Source organism: Micrasema longulum, unplaced genomic scaffold (assembly GCF_059751315.1).
Source record: "Micrasema longulum isolate JH-2025_06_02 unplaced genomic scaffold, ASM5975131v1 h1tg000251l, whole genome shotgun sequence".
In the NCBI taxonomy this organism is placed as follows: Eukaryota; Metazoa; Arthropoda; class Insecta; order Trichoptera; family Brachycentridae; genus Micrasema; species Micrasema longulum.
In genome coordinates, this window is record NW_028277456.1 from 319,149 (window position 1) to 333,914 (window position 14,766).

Below are 14,766 nucleotides of genomic sequence, written 5' to 3' on the forward strand. Positions count from 1 at the left end.
TTTGTAATAGAATATTATTCTCCCTTATAATATTGCTTTTGTCGGTTACGATGTTTGGACGATCTAGCTCGATATTCCCGATTTTTTTAAATAGCCTATTGTTTAATAAAAACGCCATAGTTAGTTTAATACTCGTTTATTTAAATAAAAATGCTACAGTATGTACAAAAATAAAATATTCCTATTTCAATTAAAATAAAATCAATTATTATATTATAATAAAATTCACCAAAACAATAGTTTAATAGAATACTTGTAATATAGCACAGTATTTAATACAGTAGATGTTATACCGTCGGTATACTGTAAAACCCTCTAAACCAGTGGTCCCCAACCCCCCCCCCGGGCTGCGGACAGGTACCGGTCAGTGGATCAAATGGTACCAAAAATCAAAATTCAACAAAACAAAAAAAAAACAAACATACCCTATAAATGATTAAGTGTGTAACTGTATTTATTTTTTGGCATGTTTAAATACAATTAAATTACAATTATTAAATCAAAACAATCTAAAATATAAACAATCAACGTCTCCCCCTCAGCGGGCCGCGGTAAAATTAATGAACGTTGACCGGTCCGCGGCGATAAAAAGGTTTAGGACCACTGCTCCAAACGGCAGAATTCGAGAAAAACAAGCCTTATTTTTAAGTTACATTTTTCGAACTTTATCAACAGATAAAATCATCAAATCCTTCGAAATTTAGTTAAATGACCGATCGAAGTTTCAGTTTCGGCCAATAACACGAGTTTCGGCCGCGGTTCGTAATTCTTTTATAGTTAATAAGTTAAATTTCCTAAAGCGTACATTGAAGAACTGAGGCATATAAGTTATGTGTACAACATGACAATGAACCGAAAAGCGCTAAATATCTCAATTAGTTGCAACAGAGAAAAACATTTTTGAGAAGGAAATATGGAAGTCTAAGCATTTACAGGGCTTATGATCGATCATTGGCTGGTTTGAGTGTCCACTTTACACACCGTCTAACATTCACCATTCTGTCTATGTTTGAACATAACATTTCATCAACTCTTCCATCTGTTGGCTTTTGTGAAGTAAAAGAACCTTTATCATTTGCTTTCGAAATAACTCGTAGTATTTTTTCTTTTCTTTTAAATTTACATTTAATTACTATTCATTTTATGTTCGAGAATCTTTTTTAACTTACTGTGATGCTACTTGTGAAAACCTGTAATTGGCTTATTTGTTATTTGTTTTGTTATATAAATATGAGATAATTATAAAATACAAAATTACAAATAAATAAAATAAAAAATAAAACGTGGGTGAGATTCATCCGGCTGAACCAATTCACAATGTGTAAAGTGGCCACTTAAACCAGCCAGTGACAGGTCAAAAGCCCTGTATTTATAGACATTTCCCTAGACTTCTATATTCCTTTCTCAAAAATGTTTTCCCTCTCTGTTGAAACGAATGTATATCTAAATTACTCCCTAGGGAGGAAATCCAGCCAGTCTGCAAGCATTTGGACATACTCAAAACATTGTTGAAGCGCTAAAAATAATCAAATTTACTCATTAAATTTATGCTCTTCATTTCGTTGCGTATTTAACTCAAAATATTGTTCATAAGTATTAAATGCATTTAGAGGGTTTTATAATTTCCACAAATTTGAGAAACATTGCTTTGTTCCCTTTTTTATTTATTTATTTTTATCAGGAGTCCCCATGTCAAGTCTGGCATGTGTAATTTATTATATGATGTTTCATTTTCATGCACCTTGAGGATAATAGTGGCACAATTCAAAAAACTCATTTTTACAGGAGTTTTCACACACCCGGATACACACATATTTCTGGAATCAGAAAAAAAAATGTATAGCATTGAACTTTTTGCTTTTAAGGCCACACAAATATTTTTAGAATTCACGCTTGTCAATTATGCGGATAGAAAATTTGTTCGGGATCATTTTTGCATACTTAACTCAAAAACTAAATTTTAAAATTCTGCCATTATTATCGCTCAGGTGCGCTGTGTAGGTAAATATGAAATAACCAGGTATTTTTTTTCATATAATGTATAATTCCTACATGTAACTATAAAATAATCAAACTACATATTTTTTCTCACTTCTCGCACCTAATGGTGCATAAGACACTGAATTTGTACCTACGCCAAATCATTGTCGCAGATTTCGATAATTTGTTACTAGAATGAAAATTAACCTTTCGCCTCAGTTAGGAAACTAGGAAAACCTTTCAAATAAATATTTCCTTTCAAGTCGGGAATCGAACCCGGGACGTCATGCGTGGCAGTCAAATGCGCTAACCACTACCAGACGATTCGAGGCTAACAATAATTAAAAGATTTAATATTTTTTCTACAATAATACAATATATATTTTTAGTTAAAGGCTAAGCATTTGAATTATTTTACGTTCGCAAGCATTGACAAATTAATAAATAAACACGTTACAAGCGCGTATTAGACGGCAGTTAGTTTTTTTAATGACTTTCGTCGTGATAGAATGTGGCGCCATGAAGAATATTGCCACCGCGTGTAATAAGGAAAATGCTGTAATAATTCGATTGTAACTTTGAAAAACGCAACATGATGTATCATTTCATTCGTAAAAACAATATTTTTGAAATACCTGTAAATTTAGTTATCTTTAAAGTACATTTTTTACAACTTTATTAATACATATTTATTTATTATGGCATATTCAGAAAGCAAATGTACTAGATTTTTATATTTTTTTAGAAAAGTGTAAGTGAAAAAAAAAACAGGGTATTTTTGATATAATTGTTGACTATTTTGTCACATAATCGCCATCCCGTTCAACGTATGTAGTGAGCCGTGGCACAAGCTTCTTTAAGCCCACAGACTACAGATTTTAAGCCCTCCCCAAAGAACTTTCTCGCCAGCTCCTTCCCCCGCTTCAGAACCTCTCTCTGCACCTGCTCATCGGTTAAAAATTTAATTCCACTCACGGTGCCTTCAGGTAGGCACCAAATGCATTAAACGGGATGGCGAAAATATGGAAAAACAGTCGACAGTGTGTCAAAAAATCCCGTAATTTTTTTTCAAATTTACTTCATCAAAAAAATATTAAAATCTATTAAACTTACTTTCTGGACATTCCTCGTACATAAAAAAAATAACACTGACAGCGTGGTATTTGTGGTAACGATTTACAGAGAAATAAAAATATACCTATTAAGGAAAAATAGACATCTCTTTCTCACATGAATGTTCCCATGTGTATCGTGATTTGCCATATCTTTTTTTTAAATTGAAGTCAACGCAATATATGCTACAATATCTAAGACGTAGTTAGTATATGAATAACATGTCTATTTATTATTTGACATAATTCTGTTTATATTTTATATCGCGCATTTCACTGTAAAGTCATTATATTTTTGAAACAAGAAATTTAAAAGATGATCAGTGATCAATCTTTCAATTTAAAGGTTCATTGGCTAATCCTTTTTTTTTAAGTACACCGTTCCCTATCAACATATTGTAATATAGGTGGTAATAAGTGTACACCAATACAGAAATAACCAACCGTCTTGTTCAATTAAAAAAATATAATTAAAACAACAATCTTATTATGTAAGTTTTACAACGTAAGTATTTGGTTTTTTATGATATCTTCAATTCGTTCATTAAATATAATGCTATTAAACAGATACACATGGTATAAACACAGATCATGTTCATTCAGCATTCCATTATTTTACTACTTAAAATTAATCATTTAAAATTGTAATAGAAAATGCCTACATAATTCTACACAGTACGAGATATAAGTAATCACACATTAAAACATATTTTAATGCTGTTTAAGTTAGTCTGAACTCTGCATGTTAACTCCAGTAAAAGTCCAAACGTCACGCGCGTCGTGCACGTTTTAGAAAACAAAATAATACTTATTATTATGTTTATTAATCTTACGATTGTATTCTGCATTACTTTACGGGTTGTATAACTTATTCGTAATTACAAATTGTAGATATGTACAGCCTTCAAGGCTTTTTTAAATCATGATTGGAAGAAAAACAGAGATGGGGCAGTTTTTAAAGAAATCTCGATATTTACAGGACCTATAAAATCAAGTTTACGCGTTTCCTAAGAGGTGAAATATTAATTGAGAATCTGACGGATATCATTATTGATCTTTATAGATTTCAACTAGATTACATATTAATTGAGATGAGACTATCATGAATATATAATAGTACAGTGAACCCCCCTATAACGTACACTCGTATAAGGTTTTTTCCTATAACGTTTGCGGAAGTTTTTTCTTATAACGGTGGTCCCCCGTATAGCGTAGTAGGTCCGTGTCCCTTGATCTTGATAGACGTGTTCAGCGGAACTAACATTGATGACTCATCGGCACATCGCTGCTCTGTCCCAGGGATATTCGCATGATACAGTAAGTAAATATGTTCTAAGTGATAACAACAACTACAAAATAATAACCCTGAAAATGGCTCCTGCAATGGTAGCCGAAACGTCGGAACAAATCCAACACACACGGTATCACCCAAAAAAGAATCATATTGATAACTGTGACCGTGAAAACCTTCTCACCTATTTAAATGTGTTCTATTTGGAATAAATTATTATCAAGTAAATCAATGCACACTTTTTTATTTTTACTAAAACTAAACATGTAAAAATGTGTTCTACAATTGAAGCCTTCCCACCATTAATGATCTATTTTACATTTGGGCTGTATTAAGTTTTGAATGCATCTACATCATAGTATCCTTATTTACAGTTAAAAAAATATTTGGCAGTCCTGAATAATAATAATAATAATATACATTTTTTTAATTGTATTTAAAATCTAAATTTAATAAAGTATATTAAGCCTAAGATGTTTTATTTGATTTTCTCAAAACACTAAATTGTAACATAGATCACTAATGGTGGGAAGGCTTCAATTTATTAACAGTGTGTGCCAATTATTTCGTCCCTATCACTTTATTTGACGAGCGAGCTATTATTATTATTAGTGTTAACTAGCACCAACTAGGTATCAACTTCTTGAAGTGGTCATAAACTGTGATATAAAAGAATGCATATTTTTTGCGAAGATAAAATCAACTGCCTGATTATGATCCTAGTGCTGCATTATGATAGTTTTGGGGTGTGGTCAACCTTACTCACTTTCAAGTACGTAGGGTAAATACGTACTTCTTACATTACATACAACATTACACTGAGGAATCCGCACCCGGTTCAACGTTCGCGCGGCAGATGTCATACGCATTATCTCTCGATATAGATAATAATACTTTACAAAAAATCAAGAGCCAAGTCCCCCCTATAACGTTTCCCCCGCTAGCTGGAGAAAGTAATTTCAAAAAGATTTCAGATAAAAAAATACTTGTATATAAATGTAAAATATGCATGGTAACAGGCACCTTGGCGCAGTTAGTTAGACGGCCAACTGTGAAACTGGTGTCGCGGGTTCGATTACCGTCAGTTGGAATAAAGAAATCCAAGAAAAAAATATTTCTCAATTAGTCTGAGTGTTGTGGTATATTTTTCATAACTTCCTTCCGCATCCTCTCTTTCCCACCTGTTGACTAGCCTCTAAAATAGAGGCTCAACGGGTTATTACTTTGTTTTAAAAAAATAACTCTAGTTCGCGGAAAAGTTAAATTAAGCTTATATTTGCATCAAATATGGGTTCGGTATTGCATGAGTACAGGTGTTAGAGGACGCAGACCTGACTTGGATTTGACTGCGACAGAGAAGCTTGGAGGCCATTTTTATGGACACCAAATAATTTATTCTAAACTAGGAAACGGAAATTGGATAACTAATGAATGAATGACAATACTTGCACTAGGATGACGCACAGTTGGCAAACCGAAGCGCACGAGTACTAGTAAAATATGATATTAGGAAATCAGGATGGTATTTTAGCGGAGGCTCGGCAATCATATCAATAGTCTGGCCAGGAGCTTACTAGATGTAAGTAGATATATAAGGCAGCATTTAAGAGGAAACGCGGTCCATGGACATGGCTAAGACCATGCATTATATCTGCCGTATACAAAATGATAAATATATTTGAAAAACGCAAAAGGTACTGACACGGACAATTTCGTTTTGATACATTTCTTAAAGGAAAATAAAATTGTTTCTCATCGGCAGTATGAGACCTCGTTTTAGTCGATTGAAGTTAGGCATAATTAGTCCGACGCCGCATCTGCGAGAGAGTGACAGAAAAACTATGTTTAAATACCTATTCATCAAATTGCTCTGCCACCACATACCCTCTTAACCGTTCCGGGTTTGCCAACTAGGAAGAGAGCCATGAGCCCATTGCAGGTGAAGTGAACCAACTAGCGTCGTAGATAGGGGATTGCCAGGCGGGCGGCTGCCAGGGGCCCAACCCGAAATTCAAATTTTGCCAGAGTCGCATAAAGAACTAAGAAAAAATGTTTTTGGGTTGAATTAATCAGAATTGATTACAGAAATGTAAAATTATAAGTAATGAGTTTACTTCACATTCAAAATGTTAGTTAGTTCACTTCACTCGCAATGGACTCAAATAAAACATAACGTCACCTAATGATTCTTCCTAAAAAAGAAAAAAAAAGGAACTAATGGCAATAGTTGCACTTGGGGTGACACTTGACCCCGTTGAGGCCGCACTGGCAGCCCGCGGTCGTGTCCCCCTTGCCGGCGGGCCCCCAGCGCGGACCGCGCGTGACCCAGCAGATCTCGGTCTTGCACATGCTGCAGCGCAGCCAGTCGCACCCCCACTTCTTCATGAGCACCACGCGGCACGAGGGGCACTCCAGCGCCTCCCCGCGCTCCACCAGCTCCGCCAGCATCTGCCGTGTGCGCAGACCATCCTCCTCCCCGCTGCTGGCGCTCATCTGCTCTTGGTACTCCTTGCAGTTCTTGCCCGAGTGAATAGCCTGCGAGAAACGAAAATAGCAGTGTCTTCAAACTTTGTACCATATACTGATAAATAAATAGTATTATCGATGGTTAACCCCAAATTCGTTTGGCCATATACGAGTACACAAAAGTGTGATTAAAAACGCGATTTGATAATCCTGTGGCTTAGTTTTTAAATTCTCAAAGTCGTTAATCGCACATAATAGACGTATTTTGATGGAACTTAATTTTAATTATAATAAATGTTCAATCCCAAAAATGCTATAATGATTTTCTTGTAAAATTTACAAAATGTTAAATAGGCGCCTAGGTTTTCACGGTCACTGTTATCATCTTTTTTCGTTATTTTTTGGGCGTCTGACTACCATTACAGGAGCCATCTTTAGGGTAAACTGTGAGTTTTGTAGAAAAAAATGTGTTTATGTACTAGTCATTTATACCGTGTCGCAGTCGGCAGTAGGCACATTCCGTGTCAGTTTTGTAGTGTGTAGTGCCGGGAACCATTTAGAGTTTAATTTCAGCCCGTCGTCTTTGTTTACGTTATTTAAGTGTTTGCGTATTTCAATTGTTTCTTTTATTATTTGTGCACTAATTTCTAGGCTTATGCAAAATCTTTGGTTCGAAGACGAAAATATGTCCTGTGTTTTTATAAAACACATAGTTTGTTCTACAAAACACACAGTTTGCTCAGTCGTTTACAGTCGAACGACTAAAACGTCGGAACGAATCCAACCTACACCGGATCACCCAAAAAAGATAAGAAATTGGCTACAACATTTTATTCGATGTTGCTAACATCGTTATATTTATCTAATTTATAAACTTCGTTATGTAATTAAATAAATATTGGAAGTTGACTTTCAGGTTTTTTCTCTCGTTCATGTTGTAGAGCTGATTTTAGAAAACACAAACTTGTATAATTGGTAGTAAGATTAGGTACTTACAACTATTCCGTGTAGGACATAAAACCCGAATATCGCAATGAGGAACTTCAGGCCTACGGGCAAGTGGATAAAATACGCTAAAAATAAAGGCATTAAATTGTACTGCAAAGTTTCTTGAAAATGTACGAAAAAAATACAAAAAAATATTTCATTAAAAACGCACTACTTTAAATGACTTCACCGGTTCATATGAATCAACCTATGATATGAGAGCTATGGAAAATTTCCGGTCTGCTTGCCGTTTCTGGATCAATCGGAAGAACAGAATGAGAATAAGCGGAAATGAACCTCTGACGTCACACGTGGAGTTATATCAGCAATACAAAACTTTAAAAAAATGTAGCAAAATTTATTAAAATGTATATATTATACGATACATATTTTTTTTTAAATTGGCTTAGTTTAACTTAGTTAACTAATTAAGTTAAGCTCTATTAACAAATAAAAAAACCACTGAACTTCCTCATAAAAAATGGCAATGACTCTTATTAATGGTTTTGTATCCTAATTTACTATGAATACTATCGGTTACATAACAAAATATTAAATAATTACGCGCATTAGTAATATCTAACCTGACAAGTAAGGCAATTTGTTTTCTTGCACACGGGGCAGTTAAAATCATTGACGTTTTCTTCAAATATACACCATCCCTTACAATCTGGAGATTTACAATGGAAAGCATTTTTCATTTTGTTTTCAGCTACATTGACCGACTTGGCCAAATGTTGTTCGTACATAGTTTTGTTGACCAGAGCTCTAATTTCCCTTTCCTGGATAGTGCAATCGCAGAAATAGTCTCTATCCCTGTACGGACATTTAATTTCGGCTTCTTCGTTGAATTTCACAGTATTGGCCAGACAATCCTTGCAAAAGGAGTGAAGGCATTCCCTTAGGGTGACTCCCGCTTTGGGCTCACAGTCCATCAGGCATACTGGACACTCAAACTTGTCAGTGTTTTGAACTAAATCGGCGTTATCCAAGTTGACAAGCTGTAGATAATGTGTTTTCTTGACCTCTATTGGTTTAGTTTCGTTGCTGGTTTTTATATCACCCTGCTTTTCCAGTCCTGTAGATTTTCGTGCACCACATGCGCTGCATAAAGGACTTAAGAGACTATTGATAAGTGTGCAAGCTGAACATATCCACGTCTTTTTCGTTACATCTTTCAAGGCGGGAGTTTCGAACATGGATTTTACTCTAGACGGACCTGGAGAAACCTGTTCAATTTTGGTCAAAGGAATAACTTCACTTATTTTCGCTTTCTGTAGAATTGGGTCGCTTTTCTTTCTTATAGGTGGTTCAATGTTCTTTATTTCATTTTTAATCTGAGCGCCAGACGCAGTAACAGGTTTTGGTGCATTCAACGCCACCTTATCGGCGTGTACTTCTGAAAAATAAAAATAAAATTTACTAAAACATCTAAATTTGTAAACGTGTTTTACACTGCAATATTTTTTTATATTCGTTGGACTTGGATTTCAAGCGTGAGACCGATCATCTTGCCTTAGTTCAGCAAATATTGATCGAGATACGCAACGATTGTTGTACCAATGCAATGCTTTATTAGATGCCGAAAGGGGAATGATGCGACATGGCAAAATGTTTGATTACATTAGTGATTAATTTTTAGATAAAAAATCATTTATTGATATTATTCCTGGCTGATTACCTTTCTTTCTTATCCTTCCCTTGACCCATCCTTATAATACCTACGTTACATCAAGATGGAAGAAATACAAAAATAGAACATTTGGAATCGTCGGGCGTCTTTGTAAAAGTTATAAATCATTACATAATTCATAGTGAATTTCATCATCCATTGCCTAAAATTAAAGAACATCGGTAGGTCCATTTCCGTGTTCCTTTCCTTTCAAATATTTCCAACCTTTTACAAAACTTAATGAAATTCGTTTTTTCACTCCAGTCCGCTTTTCATTAACAATTCGTATTTGAGCTTACGAGCTTTGTTGCTGACTATTGAATAATTCAACATAATACAGCATTGACAAATTGCTTTTTTTTTACTCTACAGTTAAGTTATAGGTATCCTCATTTATGCAACGTTGATAATAACAGAACTTGACTATTAGGAAATTCACATTTAGACGCGTTATTTCAAGTCAAATTACTAGTAATAATTTTGAAAAATGTTCACGTACCCGGAGCAACAACGTAAAGGAATAACGGAGTGTCAAAATCTTCTCCATTGTAATGTGAAAGTTGTAAGTCATCATCAGTTGTGAGTTGTTTGCCAATAATCCATTTCTGTACTCCTGTCGGAATATGGAGCTCTTCGAATACCCTCGTTTTTAGGTCTGCTATAGTAATATTACTCTTAATTCTTAAAGTAATTGGTCCTTGGTGGGAAAATTGGTCTTCTATATAAATCTGGACACTACAAAAAATATTTTTATTACTACAAAACAAGTTTAAAATAATAAAAATAACCTTTAGTGTGTATTTTTTTACCTTTTAGAATTCACTTCCTTAGCATGAATGGTAGCTGTACTTGTGACTGAACAATTTACTTTTAACAAAGCTAAATCTTTAGCCAACTTGGCTGCTAATAAGTCATTTCCTTGAGCAATCGCTGATTCCAACTGTTTCAGCAATAATTTTGTGTTTCCTGTATTTTTTTCTTGATCAATTTTTGGTTTTGGAAAAGCCAACCGACTTTCGTGTACATTTATGTAAAGTGCACTCGACACATTGTTGAATGATTTTGCTTCGACTAATTCCGTTCCTACATCAACAACCTGGGTTTTTGTTATCATAGAATCATCCTTTAGGCCATCGGAAACACAATTTTTTGAAAATGGTTTATTAAAAATTGCCTGTTCGGTTTTTTTTGCTACTGAACTTGTTTGAGCTGAACTGTTTACTTTATTTGATTCTCGAATAGAAACACGGTCTGCCTTTATTTTTTCATCTTTGGGTTTACATAAAATTACACCATTTTGTGACTTACCGACTAGCGGTTTACTTTTTTCTTCTATTTTTTCTGCATTATGGGTCACGTTCATATCCAAATTCGTTTCATTTGATTGGTTATTTTCTAATATTTTTCGCGAAGAGCTCGCAGGAATAACATGTTTCTCACTTGAAGAAACAAATTTTGAAACGGGATCATCTACTTTACTAGAAGCACTTTTTAATTCAATTTCTTTTGGCTTCACGGGTTTTGGTCGCTTTGGTAGAGAATTTTTCATTTCTTTTAGTAGTTCTCTTAGTCTATGCTTTTCATCTGCATCTGTCAACTTGTCTTGCTTCGTGAAATCATCTCCTTTTATAATATTTGCATTCGATTTGACTGGTGAAGATATTTTATTTTCCGAAAAATTGAATTTTTCTATAGCTGAAAAAACTTCAGCCTCGAACGAAAGTGACGATTCAGAAGACTTATCGTTTTTAATATTTTCTTTGTCTTTTTTGCCATTATTGACTGGAGTTAGTTGAAAATGTATACAGCGGACACACAACTTCCCTGAAGTTGAGTTTTCCAGTCCACATTTAGTGCAAAACTGTATTACTTTTCCCTTTGGATGATTAATAGCTGATTTATGAATAAATTCATTTGAAAACATGTTATCCGTTTTTTTCAATAATGCGGTGGGTGTTGAAATTTCAGTATTTTTTTTATTTTCATCCGTTCCTTGATTATTAGTATCAGCCAAGTTAGTCAACGCGTTGAATTTATTTATTAGGTCTCTGGCAGACGATGGTTTAGTTACATGACCATCGTTTGCGTTATCGGATCGACTTTGCAGATCTTTTTTATGAAGTTTGATTATTTCAGCGGCTTCTCTATCCAATTCGCTTATATTAGGTAAAAGACAAGATGCTCTTTTTTCTTGTTTGTTATCCACATCAGAATTTTCACTCGGTGATACTTTCTTATTTTCGAAAATACGAGAGCATCTAAAGAAACCCACTTCTGGATACTCGTGCTTATTTTTTTTCTTCCCGGAGTTATTGTTTTTTTCGTTCTTTTTTTTTGACTTATTTTCAGTTACTTGCCGTTTATACCACGGCTTCGGTGAGAGTTCGGATGGAACAGAAGTTGTATGTTGAGATTGATCCATATCTAATGCGAGTATTTTATTTCCATTTCCAATTTGTTTTCGAGTTTCACTCACTATCTCCGGCAAGATTCGAGTTTCTTCGGTTACATGACTCGTATAAAATATTTGTTTGGGTGGTGCAGGAGCTTGTCGTTTTTTCCTGTAAGTTTTTGTGTAGTCTACATTTACAGGAGGCTGAGGCGCTTTTCTTTTTCCTTTTACGTGGCAGTTTACGGCTAACTTGGCATCTTTGGAAGATAAACTGGCAGTCTTTCTATTGTTATCGAGTTCTATATCATAGACATCCTTCTTGGCTAATGCGGGTAGACTAAAGGTATCATAAACCTGCACATAATTAACATTGTCCGCGTGAATTACTTTCTGTTTCGACTGCGAAGTAGATTCTATGTGTCCGCCTAAAGTTCCGCTAGAATATAAACTGTATTTTTTTCTTAGGCTTAAATTTTTATCTAAATTTCTTCTTCGATTTCTTTCTACAATAAGCCTGCGGTATGTTTCTGTATAGGGCCCAGAAGCGATAAACTTTTCAGGTTGACATGCATCCCCGTAAGGTTTGTAAATATTAGCTGGCAGGAAGGCAAAGCTCGCTACTGTTGCCGTACTGGAAGCTGAACTATCACCATCTTCGGAACTATCGGACAAGGAACTGGTTTCCGGTTCTACATTCCTCTGCAAATTTTCTACTTTCCTAAACCAATTTAAAAACGATTTGAATCCCGTGGATCGAGGCCGCTGTTCCAAGAGATGGTTTGAATTTACTGTGAAGGTTCTTCTTGTATTAATTATTTGTTCATTTTCCCGCGGTATGTCGGCTTGCATTTTATTAATAAATAATCAAGCTATTTATGAAACGAACTTTTATTTTTATTAATTATCTGAAAAAAAAACAACGTTTTAGTAAATTCAACATTCAATTTTCAAAATCTTGGTATAAAAATGGCATAAATGCCTTTGGTTAAAGCAATAAAATTATTATATTGAATCATGTCAATATAAAAGATTCTTCTTCCCAATAATATTTAGTTAAAAAAAAAAAGAATGCTTAATTAATAGGAATTTTATGAAGATGAACAGATTGATACAAAGTATTTTTTTAAGGAGTAGAAGTTAAGGCATTCACAGGCCTTATAACCTGTCATTGTGCTGGTTTAATTTATCACTCTTCAGTCCATTAGAAATTATAACGCTTTTCCGTTTCTGTTATGTTTTTAGTACCTATGAATCAAAACTATTGAAATAGAAACGGGTTACCTTATTACTGTTATAACCTAATGTAATTGTGATAAATTTTATTATTATTATTATTAAAACCAACTCTTTTATCTTGCTCTCGTAAATATATGCGTTATTTTATGTTTGTGTGTACATATTGTTATCCATTGTCTTTTTTTGTTTTGTTTCTATGTTATTTCCTTGTAATTTGTAAATATGTCTCTTATTTTTGGTCGATACTATAATTTATACAGTATAAATACACAAGAATTATAAGAAATTATAAATACATTAAACAATCACAAAACCAATTAAACGATTACACAGAGAAAAAAATTGAGTTGGTAGATACAAAAAAAAAAAATTAGTACGTTTTGGCAAAAAGCCTCAAGATAAAAAAAAACTTCTTCGAACGTTGAAACTACGTTTGTTTTTGGTTTAGTGAAAATATTTAAAACTTAAAAAGTTTTTTTTATGCATGTAACAGAATAATTAATCGTTGTTATGTAGAAAGCAGCCAGCCATAGGAAAGTGAAACAGAGATAATAGCACTTGTGAAAAGAGTGAATAATCAAATCTACATAAAAGTTAGAATGTTCTTTACTTTTGCAAATGATAAATATTGCATGCATTCGTTTTTTATAATGCGCAAAAGAATTTAACCGTGTATTTGACCATATTAAATGATTTTAATTATAGCCAGATCTAATATTAAATGAAACCTCGTGCAAACTCTAAATGTATGAGGTGACATGCATTTTCATGACATTTTGACATCACGAAATTTTCAGAAGGTGATTATTACAGTTTTTAGTATGAAAGCGGCCTGGCTAATTTAAACAGAACATAGAATTGGCCTTCCTGAATACGATAACACCAAAATCTATTTTTTTAAATTATGGACTGGCTGCTTTCTGCATAACAACGTTCAATTTAACTTATAGTTATTTTACACTATGTGATTGAACTATTTAATTACTTTTTGTAGGTACTTTTAATTTTATCATGACGTTTTGTGTTTACTTTTATGACACTGAATAATAAAAATAAACCAAACACTTTCTATATCCAATTTCACTTACCTAGTTTTATTTGATTGAATAGACGTAGATTAAATACTCCATTCAGCCCGAATAGGGAAGCACCATGCTCAGCTCACTAAAAATAATACATTAATTTAATACTTACTTTGTTTATCTTTTTCTTTGTAAACATTCGCTGAAATTGACACATTTCTTTGTTTTTAAACACACGATTATAAAGAACAAACTAAGCACACAGTCAAAATGACTTTCAATGCACTGAGAACTGCTTCACACTTCCTTTACACAAAGAACTCGGATTTCGGACAGCACACAAGAATTTCACATGATTCAGTAGCTATTTTTAAATATAATTATTCTAACACTCATTGCAGAACTTTTGATGTATCCTATGCATATCAGAATCGAAACAATTGTTTAGTAATTGAGTAAATTTTCGGAAAATGGAATGACGGGCGTACATTTTACAATATGAAGGAGAAAATTGGTTAAAATTAGATCATATTCTTGTCCGTCTCGGACGCTTCTTTCCGTACCATTATAGAACAGGGGACGGGTTACACTCAGAAGTCGGCAAGTAT

General features: G+C 33.8%; 1 protein-coding gene across 3 annotated transcripts; it reads right to left on the reverse strand.

Moving 5' to 3' along the window:
* Positions 1-5,122: 5,122 nt before the first annotated feature.
* On the reverse strand, positions 5,123-14,766 carry LOC148283252 (uncharacterized). Of its 3 annotated transcripts, XM_088223782.1 has the most exons (6): positions 14,549-14,743; positions 14,225-14,300; positions 10,318-12,805; positions 10,008-10,243; positions 8,421-9,235; positions 5,123-6,918 (listed from the first exon to the last, which is right to left on the reverse strand). In XM_088223782.1, the coding sequence occupies exons 3-6, from the start codon at positions 12,747-12,749 to the stop codon at positions 6,598-6,600; spliced, it is 3,804 nt and encodes a 1,267-aa protein (XP_088079908.1). In that variant the 5' UTR covers positions 12,750-12,805; positions 14,225-14,300; positions 14,549-14,743; the 3' UTR covers positions 5,123-6,597. The 3 variants fall into 3 exon arrangements, with proteins under 3 accessions (XP_088079908.1, XP_088079907.1, XP_088079909.1); XM_088223781.1 differs by lacking the exon at positions 14,225-14,300 and having other exon boundaries at positions 14,331-14,766; XM_088223783.1 differs by lacking the exon at positions 14,549-14,743 and having other exon boundaries at positions 14,225-14,321.